Source organism: Oreochromis niloticus, linkage group LG7, assembly GCF_001858045.2.
Source record: "Oreochromis niloticus isolate F11D_XX linkage group LG7, O_niloticus_UMD_NMBU, whole genome shotgun sequence".
Taxonomy (NCBI): Eukaryota; Metazoa; Chordata; class Actinopteri; order Cichliformes; family Cichlidae; genus Oreochromis; species Oreochromis niloticus.
In genome coordinates, this window is record NC_031972.2 from 13,298,946 (window position 1) to 13,323,355 (window position 24,410).

Here is a 24,410-nt window from a genome sequence, read left to right on the forward strand (position 1 = left end):
TCGTTTGGAGTTACACTTCCTCAAATGCCATTTCTCAGTAATGATTTTATTTGGGGTTGTTCTTGTTTAAAGGGGGGAAAAAAAATCTCTTAATGTGACTTCATTCATAGTGAAACTCAAGTACTGCTGGAGTTGCTTGAAACTCAGTTTCTAGCACAAGGACACTTCAGCAGAGAAGCTGTTTGCCTCTTCTAGCAAAACAACATTGCCCCAATCTCCCCCCCACCCCCCAGATAAGAGCTTTTCTTTGGAGCTTCACTAAAGTAGTTTTGCTTTTGAGAAATTAGCACAAAAGAAAAAAAAATATTTCAGTGTGTACTGCTTTCATGGAGTATAATTTCAATCCATAGCTATGTTAATATAAAGAAGATTCATGGGTTAGCTTTAACGAAATGCGCAAAATGTGAAAGCAAATGGACTTTCTGCTTCGGCACTGTCATAATTTGTTGGCCAGGCTGCATCTCACCAGCTGGCTCACACCACTTCACGCAAACGGCTCTTTGGAGGCACACAATGTCACTGCACTCATTTCGACTGGGACCTTTTATTATGAGGTGGTGTTAGATGGATGCCAGAAGTACAGTAAAGCTCAAACTGCAATGCGAGAGCTTCTGACAGAATGCTCCTAATTAAGATGAAGGGAAAGTGCAGCTGCTATAGGCATCAATAAAAATCAATAGAATTCCAGCAAATTTTATGTAAAGGAAAAAACATGGCAGCTATAAAGACATGAAAACAAGCAGGAGAGCTATGGAGAGGTAATACATTAAAGAACACATTCATTTTCTCTTCACTTACTTACCAACAATATACTGATTGAACTCACAACCACTGAAGCTAACTGACTGTCTAAGGAGTTCATTTAGAGAACTCATTAATGGGTCTGATGTTGGGAAACAATCCTCCTGCGTATTGTTGGTTATTCATTTTTATTTTTAGAAACTCTATAAATAAATTCTGTACACTGACATATTCATTAGGCATCAAGATACTAAAGTCTGACAACTTTTCAATGCTATACCGCAGTATAGAGCTATACCACGGTATAGAGCTATACCACGGTATTGAGCTATACCACAGTATTGAGTATAGAGCTATACCACAGTATGAGCTATACCAGAGTATTGAGTATTGAGCTATACCACGGTATAGAGCTATACCACGGTATAGAGCTATACCACGGTATAGAGCTATACCACGGTATAGAGCTATACCACGGTATAGAGCTATACCACAGTATTGAGTATTGAGCAATACCACAGTATAGAGCTATACCACGGTATAGGGCTATACCACGGTATAGAGCTATACCACGGTATAGAGTTAATACTGTGGTATAGCTCTATACCGTGGTAGAGCTATACCACAGTATTGAGTATAGAGCTATACCACAGTATAGAGCTATACCACGGTATAGAGCTATACCACGGTATAGAGCTATACCACGGTATAGAGCTATACCACAGTATTGAGTATTGAGCTATACCACAGTATAGAGCTATACCACGGTATAGAGCTATACCACAGTATTGAGCTATACCACGGTATAGAGCTATACCACGGTATAGAGCTATACCACAGTATTGAGTATTGAGCTATACCACAGTATGAGCTATACCACAGTATAGAGCTATACCACGGTATAGAGCTATACCACGGTATAGAGCTAATACTGTGGTATAGCTCTATACCGTGGTAGAGCTATACCACAGTATTGAGTATTGAGCTATACCACAGTATAGAGCTATACCACAGTATGAGCAATACCACGGTATAGAGCTATACCACAGTATTGAGTATTGAGCTATACCACAGTATAGAGCTATACCACGGTATAGAGCTATACCACAGTATTGAGTATTGAGCTATACCACGGTATAGAGCTATACCACAGTATAGAGCTATACCACAGTATTGAGTATTGAGCTATACCACGGTATAGAGCTATACCACGGTATAGAGCTATACCACAGTATTGAGTATAGAGCTATACCACAGTATAGAGCTATACCACGGTATAGAGCTATACCACGGTATAGAGCTATACCACGGTATAGAGCTATACCACGGTATTGAGCTTTACCACGGTATTGAGCTTTACCACAGTATAGAGTATTGAGCTATACCACAGTATGAGCTATACCACAGTATGAGCTATACCACGGTATGAGCTATACCACGGTATAGAGCTATACCACGGTATTGAGTATTGAGCTATACCACAGTATAGAGCTATACCACGGTATAGAGCTATACCACAGTATTGAGTATTGAGCTATACCACGGTATAGAGCTATACCACGGTATAGAGCTATACCACAGTATTGAGTATTGAGCTATACCACAGTATAGAGCTATACCACAGTATGAGCTATACCACGGTATAGAGCTATACCACAGTATTGAGTATTGAGCTATACCACAGTATAGAGCTATACCACAGTATTGAGTATTGAGCTATACCACGGTATAGAGCTATACCACAGTATTGAGTATTGAGCTATACCACGGTATAGAGCTATACCACAGTATTGAGTATAGAGCTATACCACAGTATTGAGTATAGAGCTATACCACAGTATAGAGCTATACCACAGTATAGAGCTATACCACAGTATGAGCTATACCACAGTATAGAGCTATACCACGGTATAGAGCTATACCACAGTATAGAGCTATACCACAGTATAGAGCTATACCACAGTATAGAGCTATACCACAGTATGAGCTATACCACAGTATAGAGCTATACCACGGTATAGAGCTATACCACAGTATAGAGCTATACCACAGTATGAGCTATACCACAGTATAGAGTATTGAGCTATACCACAGTATAGAGTATTGAGCTATACCACAGTATAGAGTATTGAGCTATACCACAGTATGAGCTATACCACGGTATAGAGCTATACCACAGTATTGAGTATTGAGCAATACCACAGTATAGGGCTATACCACGGTATAGGGCTATACCACGGTATAGAGCTATACCACGGTATAGAGTTAATACTGTGGTATAGCTCTATACCGTGGTAGAGCTATACCACAGTATTGAGTATTGAGCTATACCACAGTATAGAGCTATACCACGGTATAGAGCTATACCACGGTATAGAGCTATACCACGGTATAGAGCTATACCACAGTATTGAGTATTGAGCTATACCACAGTATAGAGCTATACCACAGTATAGAGCTATACCACGGTATAGAGCTATACCACGGTATAGAGCTATACCACAGTATTGAGTATTGAGCTATACCACAGTATGAGCTATACCACGGTATAGAGCTATACCACGGTATAGAGCTATACCACGGTATAGAGCTAATACTGTGGTATAGCTCTATACCGTGGTAGAGCTATACCACAGTATGAGCTATACCACGGTATAGAGCTATACCACAGTATTGAGTATTGAGCTATACCACAGTATAGAGCTATACCACGGTATAGAGCTATACCACAGTATTGAGTATTGAGCTATACCACGGTATAGAGCTATACCACGGTATAGAGCTATACCACGGTATAGAGCTATACCACGGTATAGAGCTATACCACGGTATAGAGCTATACCACGGTATAGAGCTATACCACGGTATTGAGCTTTACCACGGTATTGAGCTTTACCACAGTATAGAGTATTGAGCTATACCACAGTATGAGCTATACCACGGTATGAGCTATACCACGGTATGAGCTATACCACGGTATGAGCTATACCACGGTATAGAGCTATACCACGGTATTGAGTATTGAGCTATACCACGGTATAGAGCTATACCACAGTATTGAGTATTGAGCTATACCACGGTATAGAGCTATACCACGGTATAGAGCTATACCACGGTATAGAGCTATACCACGGTATAGAGCTATACCACAGTATTGAGTATTGAGCTATACCACAGTATAGAGCTATACCACAGTATGAGCTATACCACGGTATAGAGCTATACCACAGTATTGAGTATTGAGCTATACCACAGTATAGAGCTATACCACGGTATAGAGCTATACCACAGTATTGAGTATTGAGCTATACCACGGTATAGAGCTATACCACAGTATTGAGTATTGAGCTATACCACGGTATAGAGCTATACCACAGTATTGAGTATAGAGCTATACCACAGTATTGAGTATAGAGCTATACCACAGTATAGAGCTATACCACAGTATGAGCTATACCACGGTATAGAGCTATACCACGGTATAGAGCTATACCACAGTATAGAGCTATACCACAGTATGAGCTATACCACAGTATAGAGTATTGAGCTATACCACAGTATAGAGTATTGAGCTATACCACAGTATGAGCTATACCACAGTATAGAGCTATACCACAGTATAGAGTATTGAGCTATACCACGGTATAGAGTATTGAGCTATACCACGGTATAGAGTATTGAGCTATACCACAGTATGAGCTATACCACAGTATAGAGCTATACCACAGTATAGAGCTATACCACAGTATAGAGCAGGGGTCCCCAATCCCAGTCCACGAGGGCCGGTGTCCCTGCAGGTTTTAGTTGTCCTTGATCCATCACAGCTGATTTAAATAGATAAATGACCTTCTCAACATGTCTTGAAGTTCTCCAGAGGCCTGGTAATGAACTAATCATGTGATTCAGGTGTGTTGACCCAGGGTGAGATCTAAAACCTGCAGGGACACCGGCCCTCGTGGACTGAGATTGGGGACCCCTGGTATAGAGTATAGAGCTATACCACGGTATAGAGCTATACCACGGTATAGAGCTATACCACGGTATAGAGCTATACCACAGTATAGCGCTATACCACGGTATTGAGCTATACCACAGTATTGAGTATTGAGCTATACCACAGTATGAGCTATACCACAGTATAGAGCTATACCACAGTATTGAGCTATACCACGGTATAGAGCTATACCACGGTATAGAGCTAATACTGTGGTATAGCTCTATACCGTGGTAGAGCTATACCACAGTATAGACCGTGGTATAGCTCTATACCACGGTATAGAGCTATACCACAGTATTGAGTATTGAGCTATACCGTGGTATTGAGCTATACCGTGGTATTGAGCTATACCGTGGTATAGCTCTATACCACAGTATTGAGCTATACCACAGTATGAGCTATACCACAGTATGAGCTATACCACGGTATAGAGCTATACCACGGTATTGAGCTATACCACGGTATAGAGCTATACCACAGTATAGAGCTATACCACAGTATAGAGCTATACCACAGTATAGAGCTATACCACGGTATAGAGCTATACCACAGTATAGAGCTATACCACAGTATTGAGCTATACCACGGTATGAGCACGGTGGAGCAGGAGCAACAATATCACTAATGGTGTCAAACAGTACCTTGGGGTTACCTCTGCTCTTTGAGACTAGGTCTGAGAAATAGGCATCTATCACATCTCGAACTGAAAAAGAAACTAAAAAGAAACTAAAAGTCCTTTAAAATGGCCTGTATTTGTATAGCGCTTTTACTAGTCCCTAAGGACTAGTAAAAGCATTGTCTAAGATAGAAAGACAATGATTATTAAAAAGATTTGTTAATAAATCAAATTGTTATAGGAAGCTAAAACTAAATTAAAAACATCAGAAAATGTTGCAACAGTAGAGGAATTTAAGATGCGAGAGCAAACCACATGTCGAACAGAAGAGAGAGACAGACGGAAAGACAAGTTAAAAAGAAAACAATGGTCCAAAATAAAAATGTACTCAGAACAAATAAAATCAATGGTTAATCCGAAGGTAAAAACGAGGTCCAGTGTGTGTCTTTTGGTGTGTGTGGGGCCAGACACATGCTGTGTAAAATGAAAAGAATCATTAAATTCAAAATTAATGAATTTTTTTAAATTAATTTTGAATAAACCCGAGCTACTGAAAACAGAATCAGCAACATCTGGCCAACTCTGAACCTCCCTATTGTAAAGAGTCCTGTTTTTACACTCAACAATCAAGGAATGATGTCATCCCTTCCTTGTCTGGGAATGAATGGGGAAACTGCAGCGCAGACAAACTTCCGTGTTTCCTTTTGAATGTGAAAGTTAGAGTGCTACCGCAGCCTAACCCACAGTCCACTGTGTTCGGTGTAGCTGGTGCATGTGAGGGAACATAAAGAAGGCTTGTGTGGAAGAAGGGGGGAGGTGGTAGGGGTTTGCCACAAAGGAACAGAGAGATTAGGGCAACTGTGCACAAAATTACTGTTTGGAAGCTTTTTGAAAAATTACACAAAGTATTATTGGTTTCTCCACAGAAACTCATTAAGACCATGAAAAGAATTTCAGTTTATATTAAACATCAGTATTTCTGCTGTCTAACTTTCAAAAAGATTCATAATCACTGAGCAACACATTTATACTCACAAAATTGGTGTCAAAGTCAAATCTTACAGATTCTTTCTTAAGGCTTCCTCAAAAGCTAATTTTTAAGGAGGAAAAATTCCAAAATATTCTCAGTATGTTTTTTTTTTTATGTCACATTATGAAAGCAGTTTTACTGGTTAAATTCATCAGCCATGGAATAGGATAATTACCATGGATTACACAGAGTTTGTGAATCAAAACACATGTACAAGTTTGAAAAAGCAGTTTTCTTTTTAATGTTTCCCAATTACTCTGTACCTGGCTCTAGCTAGAGTAAGCAAAATTATAAATTACTAGTTAAAGATAAAAAAAAAAAATATAGCAGCTGCTGCAGTGTTTGTGGTGTTGGTGGAAGAACATGAATAAAGCTTAAAAGGCCTTTGATTAAAAACGATATGACATATGTTATAAAACACACGTGCATAATTTCCATTTTTATCTTATGGTATTGCAGTGATGGTAAACATAATTTACTAAAATACATAATTTGTTTTGACTATAGTCCTGATCTCTGCTCACACCTCAATCATGATTTCTGACAACAAGGAAAAAGCCTCGATGTGAGCTTGATTATCATAAAAAGTCAATACTCCACAAGAAACCCCCTCTCAAAACATACAGTAATCAATCTTTCTCCAAGTACACGTAGCACTCGTTTCCCCTTGCCAACAGCTAACACAAATAAAATGTGAAAATGAATTGATTTCATTTTCATTTTCAAGAAGTAACACAGCTTGGATGAAAACACAGCCACGTGAACCATTATTTACAAATCTTTACAGAGAAAGAAAGACAAGGATTACCAACTGCTATGGTGAATTATGTGCAGACAGTCCTGCCAAGAGATTCTCTCACACACAAGCATGCATCAATATGCCAAGTATTAAAGCAGAAAGGTCTCAAAGTCCTGAATGTGCTCTGTTAAAAGAGCAATCAATGCAGAAGCCTCACAAACAACATGCAGATCCAGGGAAAAAGTCCCAACAGACACAGCAGTACATGCAGGCGTAGCTCGATTTGCTTTCCTACCTGTAGCCCCCGTCTCCTCAGAATGCTGGGCTCGTCCATGGTACAGAGCCCCGACTTATCATACCTCCTTACCGGTGCACAGCCATGCTGCACTGGCTCGCCTCCTGCACCCTCCCTCCCTCAGGCTAAATCTGATCTTAGCAGCTGCTAAACACTTCCATCAGAACTTATCTGATTGGAGGGGGGCGGTCAGCTGACACCTCCCCTTGTTCCTCAGCTCTCCAACTTCAGGAGTGAAGGAGAGAGACAGAGCAAGAAAACAGGAGAGAGAAAGAGAGAGAGGGAGAGAGAGAGCGTGAGGGGAGAGTCAGAGAGAAGATGGGCAGTTCTAATTTAGCGTAGCGACTGGTGGGAGTGAATGGGAGGTATGGTGGGTGCCGGGGGCATATGGGAGCCCCAAGACTCATTTCTCTGAGCAGCCATGCTTTTTGGGCACCCTAGATGACCATGAAAATGAGAGGATATCCTTCCCAGCATTGTTCTGCTCCAAACTCAACAATGAATCTGGCATCCTGGCTGCAGCATGCAGGACTAACTGTCCTCACTGGTCTTATTGCAGTCAGTGACTACTCACCTGAAGGTTAGGCCAATGACCAAAAAACAAACATGATAGCTGACACTGCAGCTGGTGTGAAAGAAAAGGAGAGGGCTACAGAAAAGCAATGCATCAGGGGAGGGGAAAGGGAAAAAAAGGAAAATTACAACCAGCCTCATTGTAGAGTATACTGTTGCTGCGCTACACCCTTTTAAACTAGCTGTGAAAATGTTACAAAATGCAAAAATGCGAGCCAATTCGCACGCATGCAATGCTTCCTTCATTCTAAAGAACCCAACACAGAATCATCACCATGCTGAAATCAACCGGCACAACCTGCTACATATATCCAGTGTCAATTTCCAGCAATTTCATGCACTGGTACAGCTCCAAAGAAATGAGTTTTGAGGCAGTCGGTAAGTGATCACAGATCTTCACACTCACTAACTCCATGTCCCCACGCCATCCTGAATTATTAGCATTTGTAAAGTAAGTTGTTTCCATGTACCACGCTGCCAATTTGATCTTGCAATTTTGCATTCTGTTTCAGTCTGTGTTTTTCGTGCCCCCCCCTCCTCTTTTTCACCCTCTCTCACTCATTTCCATTCACTGTGGTACTGCTCTGTGAATATTAAGTGGGCCCCTTCCATTCTCCTCATCTCCAGCCAAGCTCAAAAGATTCATCTTAGAGACTAACGCCTGGAATGATGGTTACCACAGCTGGTGGAGAAGGTGCAAGGGATTGTCGCACAGGTGACCACTACATCAACTTTTTCTCATCTTGAAACCTGTACAACAGAAAGCTGATGAACTGGTGCAGGGGCTGGGGGGCAGCAGTCATTTGTATTACTGTGCTGATAAGGAAGAGAGCAAAAAGTCCAGGTCTGTGCTTGGGTAATCGGGTTGTTTTTGAATAAACCCCATAATACCTCAGAGAACAAGGATTACAGTAGTCAACTTTTTCAGCTTGAACAATGGCCTTCAGATTACCTGCGGGAATTAAAGAATCCTGTTATGTCTCAAGCCGCTGCTCAGTCTGTGACTGCTTGAAGGAACAATTAAGAAAATTCCACATTGGGCTCAAAATGAAGATGAAGAGCAGCAGGAACACAAGGGAGGGGTCATTTGTCTTATTCAGTACACAAAGCCCAGATTTTTCTATTGTACACAGCCACTGAAAGAATCTCAGCAGCTACTAATGTCAAAACAATTAAGCAACACCCGATGACAACACCTGACAGACAATTAAGAAATATTTTGATAAATACAAGGAGCAACTCTCCTCTTTAATTCATCTTCACAAGCACAATTACACTGCTTTCCATCATACTGGATGTTAAACTTGTTGCTTAGCATATTTTTCTGTGCAAGCAACAAGTATTACATAGCACACCAGAATTTAGTGGTCATTAATATTCCATTAAAAGACAACCACGGTGTCTCTAAACACAGATCTCAACAGCAACTCTTAGTTTTAAAGGTAAAAGTGTTAAAGTGTTAAAGTTGACATAGTGGTCACCTGTCTGAAAATCCCTTGCATCTTCTCCAGCTGTGGTAGCAGTCATTCCACACAATAGTCTCGGGTTTGCCTAAGGCATATTATGAGGTCATCTTCTTGTGCACCTCTGCACCACTTTTTGTGCTTCTGCTGTTTTCAGTTCACTCTGTGAGCCTTTTCCTCTTCTTTACAGTTTTCAAGGGAATAGTCCATAGCTTGAGCCCAAATTCAGCACATCAGATCACAACTTCATCCAGGAGCATGCTCATTGAACCTAGAATTCTACTGTAACGTCCTGAGACGTCTGAGGACATTCTATGAAAACAAACCAAAAATATGTCGCATGCCATTGTTTATTCTCTTGCACACAATGACACTGAAATAAAAGAGTTGCTGATTTGACCAAGTCTCTCTCAGAGGTACAAGTGCAAGAAATGCACTTCAAGTGTTCTTAGAAGCAATTTCAAAAGATGAAAACAAAAGTGGAAGTGGCCCATAGGTGCACAAGAAGAGGAAAGTGTAGAGATCAGACAAATAACATCAGGCAATAATTCTGATTTTCATAGGTGCTGTCCAAGAACTTAGACTGCACATTCTAATTATGGAAAGGAAAATCCCAAATACTGGATCAAAGTACACAAGGACAGTTATAGTTTATAGTTATATAAAAATTCTGAAGACATCAATCTAAAAATTATTACATGAAACTGTTTCACAAAAAGAACACTTTTATTATCTACTTATTACACTGTGTCATTGACATAGTATAGATGCTAATCTAAATGCCTAAATAGCCACATATAAAATTCTAAAATAAATAGAAATCAAAAAGCCCATTGTGGACAGCTTTCAGAAAATAAAATCAGACAAAGTAAAGCTGCTTTGACATGGGTTTAGGGTTTTGAGGTTTTGAGGCAGACAGTTTGAGCCAATGGCCTCAGAGCAGGGCTACAGAAAAGCCTCTGGGAAAAGTCCAGGGGTTGTCTGTGACTCATTTCCTCCTGGCGGGTGCACAGCTGAGGTTGTTTTCACTACCTCTAGAGAAAAAAGGGAGAGCTGGCACTGAGAGTGCTGATTGAGTGACCCACAGCCTCTACTCTGCCCGGGCTTATCAGACCAATAGGTAACCTGCAGATATAAGGCAGGCAGAGAAGGGACATGGCATGTGAAGAAAGCAGTAAGACTAGAAAGAGTGTATTCCCTCCATACAAATCAGGGTCAGCCATACTAAGGCCAAAAACTGACAGCCTGTGAGTGAAGTAAGCCTTAAACCTTTAAAACAAGAAGCCACAAAGCATCACTCTCTATTCCTCTTTTTTAAAAAAAAAAAAAAAAAAAAAAAAATTGGACAACACTGAGTGGCCATGTAAATAAAAATACAAATCCCTCCATAAGATGATATTTGACGGTTTAAAGGTCAATCTACGTTCCTACCCTCAACTATGGTCACGAACTCTGGGTAGTGACCAAAAGAATGAGGTCGCAGATACAAGCGGTGGAAACCAGTTTCCTTCGAAGCGTAGCTGGGCTCTACCTTAGAGATACAGCGAAGTGAGTAACTTGGTCATTGAAGAGGGACTGAGTAGAGCTGCTGCTCTTCCACATCGAAAGGAGCCAGTTAGGGTAGTTCAGGCATCTGATTAGGATGTCCTCTGGACGCCTCCTAGGCGAGGTGTTTCAGGCATGTCCTACTCTGGAAAGAGCCCCTAGGGCAAACCCAAGACTCGCTGGAGAGATTATGTTTTGCTGCTGTCTTGCGAACAATTTGGTGTCCCTTGGATGATAAGAGGTAGCCCAGAGAGAAGAATGTCTGATCTTCTCTGTTTAGACTTCTCCCACATGTCCTTAACCCGGGATAAGCAGCCGAAGACAGATGTCTGGATGGCTTAATTTATTTGGTTGGTTGGTTATTTATATTCAGGTTTAGTGGAGATTTTGGTCAGTGAGACGGTTGTGGTAACCCAAACCAGCACAGCACATACCAGCTGTGATGGTTTGGGTAGAGAGCTAGAGAAAGCAATATGTCACTCAATGTCCTCAAAAAAAGTACAAACATCTCAGCATCTGGTTTACAATAGACAATAACATCTGTAATTGCCTATTTATGGCACAACTCTTCCTTGTGTGCCTTGACATAAACTGCATTTCCTTCCTTTGCAAACACAAACTACTCAAACTACAATGATATCAGTAAAGGACATCAGTGACTGACAATTACGAGCGAAAACGAGAGTCCACAAAGGCACAACATCAGGATTATGACAGCCTTATCTCCATATCACACCAGAAGTGAGGTATTGATTTTCTGCCAAAGAACATCACAGTCAAGAGAGATGGGCCACACTACTCAAAAACCATGCACACTCAGGGGCATGATGGAAAACCATGATGGACAGAAAAGGCAAAGAGCAATAACAGCAATCCAGTGAGGTAAAGGGGTAAAACATTGCTGTGAGATCTTGAGGTTATCTGTGCAAAGGAGGTGCTTTTGTGCTCAGAAAACAAATTGAAGGAGACGAAGTAAAAACAAATAACCTAAATATAGGATAGGAGTATTAACATGGAGCCTGCCTTTAGCTAACTTCTAATGTGAGCAAGAAATTACATGCTGATTCTTGGCAAGTTAAATAATATCTCAGTTTAGTATGTTTGTATTCTTTCACGTTTGTACTGTATCCTTTTTAAACATTTTCCGATGAGGTGCCACGTCCTGTTCGTATGTGGTTTGATTACACCAAATACAAGTCAAACTTAACAAAATGGAAATCCATCAAGCAGACATTTGACTCAAACCACTAAACAATATCAACCCATTGGTGCTGGGAGAGCAAAAGTCAGAAGATGAACAAGGTCCATAGACTGTCATTGGATGAACATTAATTAATTAGTCTGCAAAAAAAGGAAATTATCCAAAGAAGATCCAGAAAAGAAACCAATGAGCTGTCTAACCACAGGCATTGTAGAATTATGCCTTTAGTATGATGTTAACTGTATCTTGTACAGTTTTAATGCCATTTCCTGATAAACATATTTATACAAAACCCCTGCCAGAGTACAAAGTAATGAAAACCACCTTTGTGGTAGTCATAGAAAACCACCTACAGTTGGCAGAGGCCCATTTTAAACTAACAAGAAAGCATCCAACTCTGGCAACAAGTCTCTTCAGACATGAATGCATCTGCCAAATCTAACCAGGGTTACAACTGACAACAATGACAGGTTACAACAGAGTCTGTATTCTGGCAGACCTCCATTCATTCATTGTCATTATAGCCGAGGACTGGAGGGCTTCACAATCATTTAACCATGACTATGACAAATGTCATTCTGCCTGCATGGTCTAAGTGACAGGAATAATCTTTTCATGTTGAAGTAGACTGTTTAAGAGTTTGCACCCTAAAATGATATTCAGGCAAAGTGAGCCCTCCAAAGCAGGGAAATATTCATTTAGAAAAAAGTGTGAAATTACCAAAATTAAATCAAATGAAAACTGTAAGAAGAAAACCAAGAAAGAGCACATTTAGATCGACTAGAAGCTGAGATATTCATCCATTTTGCTCCTCTCTCAAGGTCAGCCAATTCAACATGTTTTCTAAGCTCATTCTGAAGGCAGGCTAATACAGTGGCTGTAGATGAACCCCTAAGGTGTCAGTGCAGCCGACTTCAAAAGATACTGTTAAGATATAGCAACACATCAGCCATTCAGCTTGTGTCCACACAACACCGTATCCGGGCAGCGGTCACCAGTATTTCATTTTCTCCTGCCGTTAAGCACAGAGTCACCAGAGTCATGCAAACAGTGTTTAGAATAAGAATCAGCAGAAGAGAATGGCACAATCTTTGTTCCTAAAGGCACAACGATAACACCTGGCCATACGTTGTATACATACAAAAAGAAGACCGGGCTGTAAAGACGTACACGTTTAAGAATAATCAAGTCTTTGTCAGTTAGACAGGTTTCAAAACATATCTTTTAATAAGTAAATATTAGGGAATGGATCAATATAACATAATATCGCAATATTTTGCATGGTGATAATCATTATCAACATTTTATTAAATAAATTAAAATACTGTGGGAATACTACAAACAAGAGGGCTCGTCTCATGCGTCCATAGAACATATGGATGGATGAGATGCGTCCATATGCCCATATGAGGGCATAATTTGCAGTTGAAAAGAGGTGATGCATTTTTTGTAAAGTCATTAACAACAAATGATCCACGTTAATTTTCATGCCTCCTAAATAATTTACAATACTTGTCCAGTGTCATTTCCCCGCTGACCTGATTCATTTAAGTTACAAATATAAAATTTATTGAGACCACACAACTACAGCACAATACAGCAGCAGCTTTTTGGAACACATTAATCCCATTATGAAAGTCTGTCACAGCTCGATCACGGGACTCTCCTGAACACTCGACACTCCACCACTTAACATTGTTCTTCCCACGTTACATTTGTATGGGAGGCACTATGTTTCTGCAAGCTAAAGCAACAAAAGATGTTTGGTTACACTTGAATTATTTTCAGAGGTTGAACCAAGTCCCCAATCTTTCACTGACCTTAAACATGTCCTAGGAGATCCTACAAATAAGATTTTTTAAAAACCACAAAACTATCGCTTGAAAATATTGTATGTTAGCCTCTTAGGACCCCATGGCCTTACAGACTACGCGATGAGTTAGGGCTGCACAATTAATCGTTAGAAAATCGCTATCTCAATTCATACTTATGTGCGATCTCATTTCCAAATGACAACGATTTAAAAAAAAAAAAAAAGATGACGATTGTACCGACATAATCTGCATGAAAACAAGCGCTCACTCTTCCTGTGGAGCCTTATACCACGTAATACCGAAGCCAGCTGGCAGGGAAAAAACAACGGAGAGCACGTGAGAGATGACGAAGCTGTAAAGGCCAAGAAAGTGACAGGAGAAAATCCATCCCGGTCAACCACATCAATAACGGGAACTTTATACAGCGCTTCCCCATACCCGTCGAACTCCCGCAGGCACAAAGAAATCACGGAGGCTATCACTTATCACCTGGCTAAAGATATGGCTCCCATCAACACTGTGCAAAACAAGGGATTTAGGAAAATGATCAACACCCTAGACAAACGCTACACAGTGCCGTCCTGCAACTATTTTTCCAATGTTGCACTACCTGCTCTATGCACGCAGTACAACATTTTGCGGCAATGACAAAATGTGAGACATTTATTGTTTTTATGTTCAGTCTCAACTGTTACGAAGTTGATGTGCAGTTAATAAGTGCAATAAATATTTATACTGGAAAAGAAAATCGTGAGAGAATCGTGATCTCAATTCTAAGCAAAAAAATCGTCATTCTCATTTTATGCAAAATCGTGCAGCCCTACTATGAGTGCACAAAATTGACTTTTGACTCAATCTGGGCTCACAATGATACAAATGCACTTATGTTAACACACCGGATAAACAGAACCTGATAAATGTGGCACTGTGTCTTAGTAGCCTAATACAAATCTGCTGAGACAGGAAGATTTTTGTCAATGATAGTTTAACCAAGTATTTGATCTAATGCTCATTGTGTACAAGGGATGTGTTACAATAACACATAACATAAAAGTCACAGATGTCAAACTGATTGAACACATTAGCTGAAGGACATCTTCACATGAGAATTAAGTTACAGCAAATCATGTATTCATTCCCAGTAGAGGGCACAATGACCAAAGGGAAAATGTGAGGCTTTTACAAGCACAAGGGCACATGTATTTAAGTTTCACATGCTGAAAATGCACTAGCGCCCCCAAGTGTGAGGAAGCAGGTCGGATATTTTATACCTGACTTGTACCAAGACAGAATTTGTTAGATTAAAAACAGCAGAATATTTACATTTTGGAGTTTATCAAACTACATAACATATGTCTATTTGACAAAACAGACCGTCAGGACGACTGCAGCATTGTCATTAATGTAAAAACTGTCACCATGAAATAATGAGTCATTTGAAAAACAGACACCCTCAAGCTGGGGTTACAGTGCCTGTTTTAGGGTGAACCCACTGTGATCACTCAGCATCAGTTAGCAAAAATGTGCTTTCACAGTGACTCTAAAGTAAGCAGAGACACACCTGTGCATACAAACATACACCTCACGTTTTTTTTTTTATTACATTAACCTTTTCTGTAACCGATAGTAAGCACACACAGAAATGACTCATAGGTTAACAGCATTAGATTAGCCTCTTCCTATGATTGCATCTTGCTCCTGAGATAATAAGATCACAATACGGCATCAGAGTATCTATCAGTGTCATCTCAAAGAACCGAGCGGGAGCACAGTGAAGGTCAGGTCTGTCTTCATGACGCAATTTATGTCAAAGCACACATGCACTTGGACCTCAATCAACATCATCTCCTTTTTTTTTTTTTATGTTTAGACTTTAAACTACACAGATATGCACCAGTTTAAAATTCCCTTTGTGCATCTGGTACAATGTGAATACTGATGTTGTTCATGTGCAGTCTGTCATATACTGTATCCACAGAAAATGCAGAAACGTAAACCGGTTTATAAACAGAAATAGAAACATTTACAGAACAAACAACGCAATCACGCGTTTCATTATCTGTCAGTTGTGACAGGATACAGTCATTAAGAAAAACATACAGGTCATTCGCTAGACCACAGGTCAGTGGAAATACATGAAACTAAAAATAAAACCCATGAAAAAACTGTTAGTGTTAGTCACAGCAGGAGGTACACTTACCTGGAAATCTTGATATTGGCTCACACTAGTAAGCAACTAATTATACCTTTTTTGGTTTTTGCTGTTTTATTTTTTGAATTATTGTACACTTGCAAAAACAAATAGCGAGCTAGCTTTAAGCATTAAGAAGAATAATGTTCAGTTATTTTTGATTAATTTGATTTTGGATTGATTTATAACTTTGTCATTTCAAAGTGTTTGTTAAAACATACTTTAAATTTTAGTAGGATTTAGGGAAGGTTTGGCTGAGGGGAACATTTAATGGCATATGTGCTACTATGTTTATGTCTGACTGTCTGAGAGAGGAAAATATAAGAAAAACCCTCTTAATGTATCTAATATACTGTATCAGACACTCTGCTTATATGCAACGTATATGTTTCGGGGGTGGGACCAATATTATGAAACAACTGGTTTAGTGAAATTCACAAACAGCGGCTTTTGTGTCTGCCTGAATCAGGGTAACAGATTTCACAGTGGCTGACATAATGAATTACTCACCACGCTGGAGGTGAGCGAGGGGTCTGACTTTCCAAGGTTCAGGGAATGCATTCGAACCAGGTTAGACATCTCAGATGACGCCTGCCCAGCTGTCTGCTGAAGGTTAGTGGGTAGCAGGAGATACTTTCCTGCAAAACAAAACAGGAGAAAAAACACTGAACACAAGCACAGTGACAGTTTTTACTCAATTATATTTGAGAACTACCGGAAATAAATGAATATTCTGATAAATTTGGATGACATTGTAAACACACCATCTTGCTAAGATTTAGAGTTGTTTGATATAATTTCACAAAAAAATGAAAATTAAAAGAAGACAAAACTTGAAGCTTAGATGTTTTTCATCTTTCATCTTAGATTTTTACCTCAGTTTTGAGAAAAACAACCTAACACAGGTGAAACCGTTAAACAAGGTCCAATTACACCAGCTTATTCACAAGCATTTCCTAATCACTCATACTATGAGCATTCTTCTGAGTTACAGGCCCCCAAAGCAACCTTTTGACCCATTATTATGCACTCCTTTGTTTTTACATAATAATTTACTCTCATAACTTTTTGTAACAATAGCTTTTACTGCACAGAATAGTTACAGAGTAGACTGGAAAGCAGGGTGAGAGTCGGACAGGAGTGGCACACAGGAAACAGTCCTTGGCGGACCCGAGCCTAAAGAAGCTTCCGCTCAACCAGGTAAGCACAAAACGTCTTAACAGGGACTGTTTAAAAAAAAACAAAAAAAAAAAAATTAAAATTAAAATAAATTTATACCATTTCAAAGTGTCTAAATATAAAGCCAGAAACCTTTACACAGCCTGATAATCCATGACCACAGGAAGAAAACAGGGAGACTACAGGTCAAATGTCAAACCAGTAACAGGAAAGACTTTCTGCTCTTGTTGAACATGCTAAGCTGAATTTCCAACAGCCAGGCAGGATGTCAAAGGTTTAGATTAAGCCAGAAGGGGGAAAACTAACTAACAGGACCACCACAGTTTACTAAAAGTGAACAAATGGGTGGCCCTATAAGTTTTAATGATAGCACTCCTGCACAACAATATTCTTTGCAAAGCTGAATATGGCAGCTAGATGGCACCAATTCTACTTTTACCTCTCACCCACTTTAATCTGCCATCTTCTATCATAAATCCTCAGCACACAAAGGCAGGGCAAAGATTAAGGCTAAGGCTAATTCAAAAGCTCACCATTTAAATTAGCAGACTTCATTGTGCAACTGGATTTTCATGAATTTGAAAAAAAAATGTCGTCTTTTATCCACAAGTGTGTATTTTAGTGTCACGTTCAGTTTACAGCAGAAACAGAAGAACAGCAAGAAGGAAGGAAAGATAAGAAGGCTGAGCTCAAAACAGAAAGGGAGAGGGTATGTCAACAACATTTAGCCTGAAGCAGGCGTCCATTTATCAGGTGTGTTAGGCTTAAGATAAGCTAAAAAGGGAAGTTTGTCAACTCACTGCTTTGCTAACAGCAAAATCTGAATTGAAACAATAATGCTATTCAAGATGCATCTATCTTCAGAAGACGTTTTAATTTCATTTTCAGTTTGAAACCTACACTCCTGCTAAAAAGCTCAGAGTCTCTTAGAACTGTTCCCGTTTTCTGGAAAGAACAACACATGTTGACATTAGATAAAACAATGAGTTTAAGAGGAGCTGAAAAAGGGCCTCTAAAGAGTTTCCATTTAAAAATTAATGAGCTACGATGTCATTAATAACTCAGTCACTTTCAACATTCCCAATTAATTTCATGTTAATTACATAAATTCAACAAATTTGCTTTTCTGTCGAGATCAAACACTTTTCTAAATGAGCTTTATGAGCGCTACTGATGATGATTATCAAAACGATTAAAGCAATCTTATTTTAAGTAAGAATATAAAAATCTATCATCATAATAGTACATGGATTCTATTATTTTTAGTCTCAGCTTTAATACCCTCAGTAGTTAAATGTCTCTGTTGTGCCCAACTACAGCTACAGCTGTTGCTGGGCACAACACCAGATGTATACATGCGGGTAGCAATTACCTGCCCTGTAACCAGGTAAGTGTGACATTGTGTCTGTGACATTTCTCTCAAATGTTTTATCTTAATTGCATGCTGGTGAGTAATGCAATGCAATTATGATTATGCAATCTGATGTATCACAAGTGGACCACTGTATAATGTAGGATAGGCAGTAATTGCATTATGGCATTACTCTCCCACTACAAGCGTACCATAATGCAGTGTTCAGAAATTTGGAACATTTACAGAATTAATTCGATCAGTTACATACAGTAAACATTTCTGTTACGTTCATGACAACATATTATTTTACTTATCGATATTTTTCTAACCACTGTGGTTCATTATAGATCTCTAAATGTTGTTTTCTGAAACCCAGCTGTTGATTTCACTCCCATATGGGAGTAAATCAGCAGACCTGACCCTTAAATAACCTCCAAAGTAGATACAGTGAAATGTCGGCTTTTATTGTTGTTGGGCAATAAAGACAGTACTGGCATAGTAGTTGTAAATCTCATCTTCCTTCTCAAGCTTCTGCAGAAAATTCATATTAAAGGGAAAATTAAATGTTTGGAAAAATAAGCTGTTTTTTGTTTTGTTTTTGTTTTTTAATTAGTCTGCTGTTTCTTTTCCATAGCAGACTAACTATGAATATCAGTTTGGGGCTTTAGTCAGACAACTGCTTTGTAATAAATAATGCTATCTGCTCATATCTGCCTATTGTGCTGCTGTTATCCTGACAGTTGCACTGTGATCACCGCTTTAAAACCAAGAGAACTGAGGGGAGACCAAACAGGATGAGGAGGGAAAATTAAAGTCCTTCCTTCCTTACCAGCAAATGTTTTCCTCACTAGAGCCCATCACATCCCAGCACAAAGGAAATCTGTCACACACTAGTCAACACTTTCAGAAACAGGGGTATCAGGGGGGCAGTTTTATTTAGATTTTGAACAGGTATTTGAAAGGTCATTTCCTAGATCTTTCAACCACACCTCTTTGAACCATCATGTGAAATATACTGAAACAAATTAGAGTCTCTACACACACACTGCTTCAGTTTAACATTCAATTTGAATCTAACCTATTACTATGTTCATGCATGCTTCCAGAACCTTGAAGGGTAAAAGAGGCAACCTGTTTAACCTTCAAATTCAATTTAGTCCAACTTGTCTAAATTTAAGAGATTAAAATACACTGTTTTGTCACAATTTTCACATTACCGGGAGAGAAACACTCCTCATCCTGTTTATATCTCAAGCCCTTCTGTATTAAGTGTATTGAAAGCTGACCCTAGTTTTTATATGAATACAAAGATTTGACTATACTGGTCTTAAAACCGAGTGCATGATATGGATTTCTCTAAAGATTACAAGTACTGCCCTGACCCAGGCATGTTGGGTCTGCAGTTGTACTGTTAGGCTAAAGACTCACTGATTTTAAAAACTTTTCCATTTTGATACTGTATACATCACTGAAGCACACTGTAATCAACAACTTTTCAAAAGCAGTCAGTACCCTGCATGCTGCAAGCACAAATAATCTATAGCAAAACCCAAGAAAAATACATTTTGAGTAAGAAACAAAAACATCACACTCATCTTGTTCTAGACAGGAAAAGGTAACTTGCGGTGTGCAGTTTGTTTAGTCTTATGTTTTATGCAGCCCTATTAGTAAAAGCTAATCCTTTTATTCAAAGCTGCACCTGATGAAAACAATTTTCTACTGAATGTTAAAAGGTTAGCATTTTAATTAGCGAGCTGGGGCTCCATAAATACGTCACAAGGGAAAAAATAAGCTGTTCAAAGTCAAGGGGCTTCCAATTACTGAATGGAAGCAAACAAGGCCAGTGAGCACAGCAAAAAATAAAAAATAAAAACCAAACAAACATAATAATAAAAAGTGGTGCTGGCCACCACTTAAATTGGCCTAGTGTAAGGATGAAACACCATTCTTTCAAAAGACATTCATTTTGTGTCTTGATGAGTGAGCGACACCTGGTCCCATTTGGATAAAGTTACTGTAATCCCAGATGATACATTATAGAATAAAGGTACTCACTCAGAATGACTTAGTACTTGTTAGCAGCAACTCTTAATTCCACGTAGATCCAAAATATGAGCAAAGTGCCCCTCACAGCAGAACATGAAGTGGTTTTCCATTTATTTGACACTTGTCTCCATCTCCAACAGTTCAGACACCCACTGATATATCCAGACAGATACTGAAACTTGAAGTATTTGTTGCATTTTATTTTCCACAGCGCTCTCTGACAGTGACAGAGTTTCTATGATTTTACTTCCACAGGTGTATGCACTGATCCAATATTTGAACCTGACTAAAAGATTTGTTATGGGTGAAAATGGGCTTAAGGCAGTGTTTCAGTCAAGCGTGATGTTGTCCTTCACATAAAATAATGAATGTCGGTCTCAGAGTGAGGAATTAAGGTTATTTATGTCACACTAGTATTGTGGATCAGTACTCAGTATTGGCTGATATCCAAAGTTAAGGTAACATATCAGAATGGTTTGGATCAGTGCATCCAGCTTATAACGCATGTGTTGACTATACTAAGAGTTACTAACAGAATTAACTTTAAAGTGGGCAATTTACCATTCAATTCAATTGTATTTATATAGCGCCAAATCACAACAACAGTCACCTTAAGGTGCTTTACATTTTAAGGTAAAGACCCTTCGATAATAAAGAGAAAACAATGAAATGACCAGGCACTTGGCGACAGAGAAAACTCCCTTCTAACAGGAAGAAATGTCTGGAGAAAGAAACGGCTGAACCAGGCTCTGGGAGGTGCAGCTATCTGCTGCCACCGGTTGGCAGTGATGGAGACTTTGCTTCTAATGCCAAATATTTTTCAAATAGCTTTCTTGTGTTTAAATGTACAACAGCTATTCCAGTACAGCTATTTCCGCATATATTCAAATGGTTAAAAGGCCCGAGTGCTGCTCTAATGTTTATGACTTCACCCTTTTCCAACCACATGCCGCCCCTGACCAAACATTTTTGAACTCACTGTTCATCGTGAGAAAACATGTTCTGTAAAATCCCACATAATGCCAGCAAATAGCCTGCGCATAATTCCACAACGATACTGTTATGTTTTACAGTTTCGCAAGGTGTCCAGTTTAGTGGTATTTAAGACAGATCTGTGGCGTCTGCAGATGATGATGTAATCATTTTGGCTTCAGCAACTGATGCATCACTGATGCATTCTCGAATTTTTTCCTGTAAAAGGGTGAAACTTTTGTTGAATTCCTCAGGCAATGCTCTCTGAGAGTAACACACAGGCACACAGTAACACTGAAAATTGTTCACAGTAGGATCTGTGGATTATCCCGATTATTCTGAGTAACCAAGGCAGCTTCTGGAAATACATTTTAAAGTCACTTTTCAATGCTCTTAACTCCATAAATTAAATTCCACTGTACTACAAAGCCAGTAATAATTGAAAGCAAAAACATCTCCATAGCTGCTAATAACTATAGATAAGAGGGAAAACATGTTCTGGATTAAAGACCTATTCATTCCCATGTTGGATCAGCCAAATGTTTTTTTGTTTTGTTTTTTTAAGCGATAGCTGGTTAAGAATTTTTAGACAGTTATGTTTGAATGATTAAGTGTTGCCTCTGTCTCTGGGGTCAACCACTCTGAATACATTTTCAAACAGTGGGAAGTGGTGAAAATTAAATATGAAGGTACATTTCACTGAGTGGGGAATTATTAAGTGATTCGATGAGGGACTTTTATGTTTGCTTACTGGATCCTTCATGTGGAGTTTTTATTAATGCTTTGGTTACACAGAGAAAGCTTAATTACAGTGAAGGAAATCAGGCTGTACAAAAATACACAAACTCTCCTCTTAAGTGGTTTTAAAGAGTGTATGCCATATGTTTATTATTTGTGTACCCAGACTATGAGTCATAATATTATGGGAATACAGGAACACAACCGAAAAGGCAGCCCCAAAGGACAAAACTTTCCAGAACCAAAGACGAAAACAAATGCTACGATCTGTCAGCACTTGCTCATGGATGATGTTAATCTTTCAGTGTAAATCAAACTAGTGAGAACTTAAAAAAAACATTACCTGTGAGTCCACCTCCAAGGCTCCTCCTTCTAATGTTTCTTCCATCCTCACTGAGATGTCGTTTAAATTTGAGTGCAGGACTTAACCCATGTGTGAGCTCTGGGTTACTGGACTTCCTGAGGTATGTGGAGGGTGGGTAGAGGATGTTGTCAAACTAGGAAAAGGAAAAAGGCGCAAAGCATTGAAGAATTAAATTTAGCAAACTTTTTTGGAGGCAAAGCAATACAAGTGCGAAGTTCCAAAATAAACTTTTATATCATGAAAAAAAGAATTTTAGCTTGTATGATATTTTTTCAGCATTTAATCAGTAATACAGTAATAGTATGTTCCATTTTAAGAATAATTTTCTATCTTGGGGTGGCTGTAGCTCACGTGGTAGAGCAGGTCACCTACTAATCAAAAGGTTGGCAGTTTGATCCCATCTGCCCCAGCCTGCATGCTTGGATGGTATCTCGGGCGAGATACTTACCCCATCGAGTATAGGGTAAGTATCCATCTCACACACATCAAGTATGAATGTGTGTGTGTGTCAGTTTACTTCTGGTCATTAAAGACTCTTTGCTGAAGGAGATCTGCAGAGCTGTGAATCTAAATACATCAGGAAAACCCAAGGAAAGGTTTGGACTTCTCAGACAATATTGAAAGGGAATTGCCAGAGTGTTTTCCAGAAAAGAAACGCTCAGCAAAGAGCTTGTAGCAACATCTGATTAATTCCAAATGTCATTCTTTGTTCAAGAACACTGAATGTGAAAGGGTGTGGTTACATGACAGTCTACGACAGTCAAGTACTCAGTGTGCTTTCATTATTCATAATTCATGAGAAATGTTTCAAAGAAAAATGCCTAGCTGTTTATGTCAAGAAATATGGCAGGTTTAAAATCCATTGCTAACACTCCTCATGATACAAGCACAACACATTACAGAAGTCCATTGTATTCTCAGAAGATAATACCTTGTATGAAGCTCAGAACAAATAAAACCTAGGAAGAGGCCCTCCCTGAGAATACAAAGACATACAAGTCTGAGAGCACTCTGTGGAAGGAAATGCCCTTTGCTTCTCTGTGGGATGATTCATGATCCTAAGTCTATGAAGGACAATGAAAACGAACCCTCTGTAGGGTGACATGAGCTCACAGTAAATACAGAAGTCTAAGGCGACAGCTATATAGTAAAAAGAAAGAAATAGCATGAGCAAATAATAGCTGTACTTTTGAAATGCTAAATAAATAAACTTAACAATAAAGTACCCGCTGGTACTAAAACAGATTATCAACAATAAGCACACAGTAACAGGACAATTTACAGGACTGTACCATCAAGATCTCATGATTTTGAAACGCCCAGGCTCTACAACAGTAATCGTCGTTGTTAAAACATAATATTCTATTTGTGCTGAGGGCAAATATCAATGTGCATATCAGTCTGAGTTGTAGAACTGTTACACATGATGAACAGTAAGCCACGTGCAGCATAGTGGAGAATGCATAGACTTTTAGCTGTCTGTAAGTACACACATGCATTTTTACCAAGGTGGCACATAGAGTTCAGTACATGGAAAAGGATGGCTTAAATC

At 39.2% G+C, this 24,410-nt stretch overlaps 1 protein-coding gene across 1 annotated transcript in view; it reads right to left on the minus strand.

Moving 5' to 3' along the window:
- mast4 (microtubule associated serine/threonine kinase family member 4) overlaps positions 1-24,410 on the minus strand; it is a 103,983-nt gene that overhangs the window by 60,427 nt on the left and 19,146 nt on the right. Inside the window, 2 exon segments of the mRNA XM_025908613.1 lie at positions 16,716-16,843; positions 22,838-22,991. Of these exon segments, the coding sequence (XP_025764398.1) occupies positions 16,716-16,843; positions 22,838-22,991 (282 nt within the window).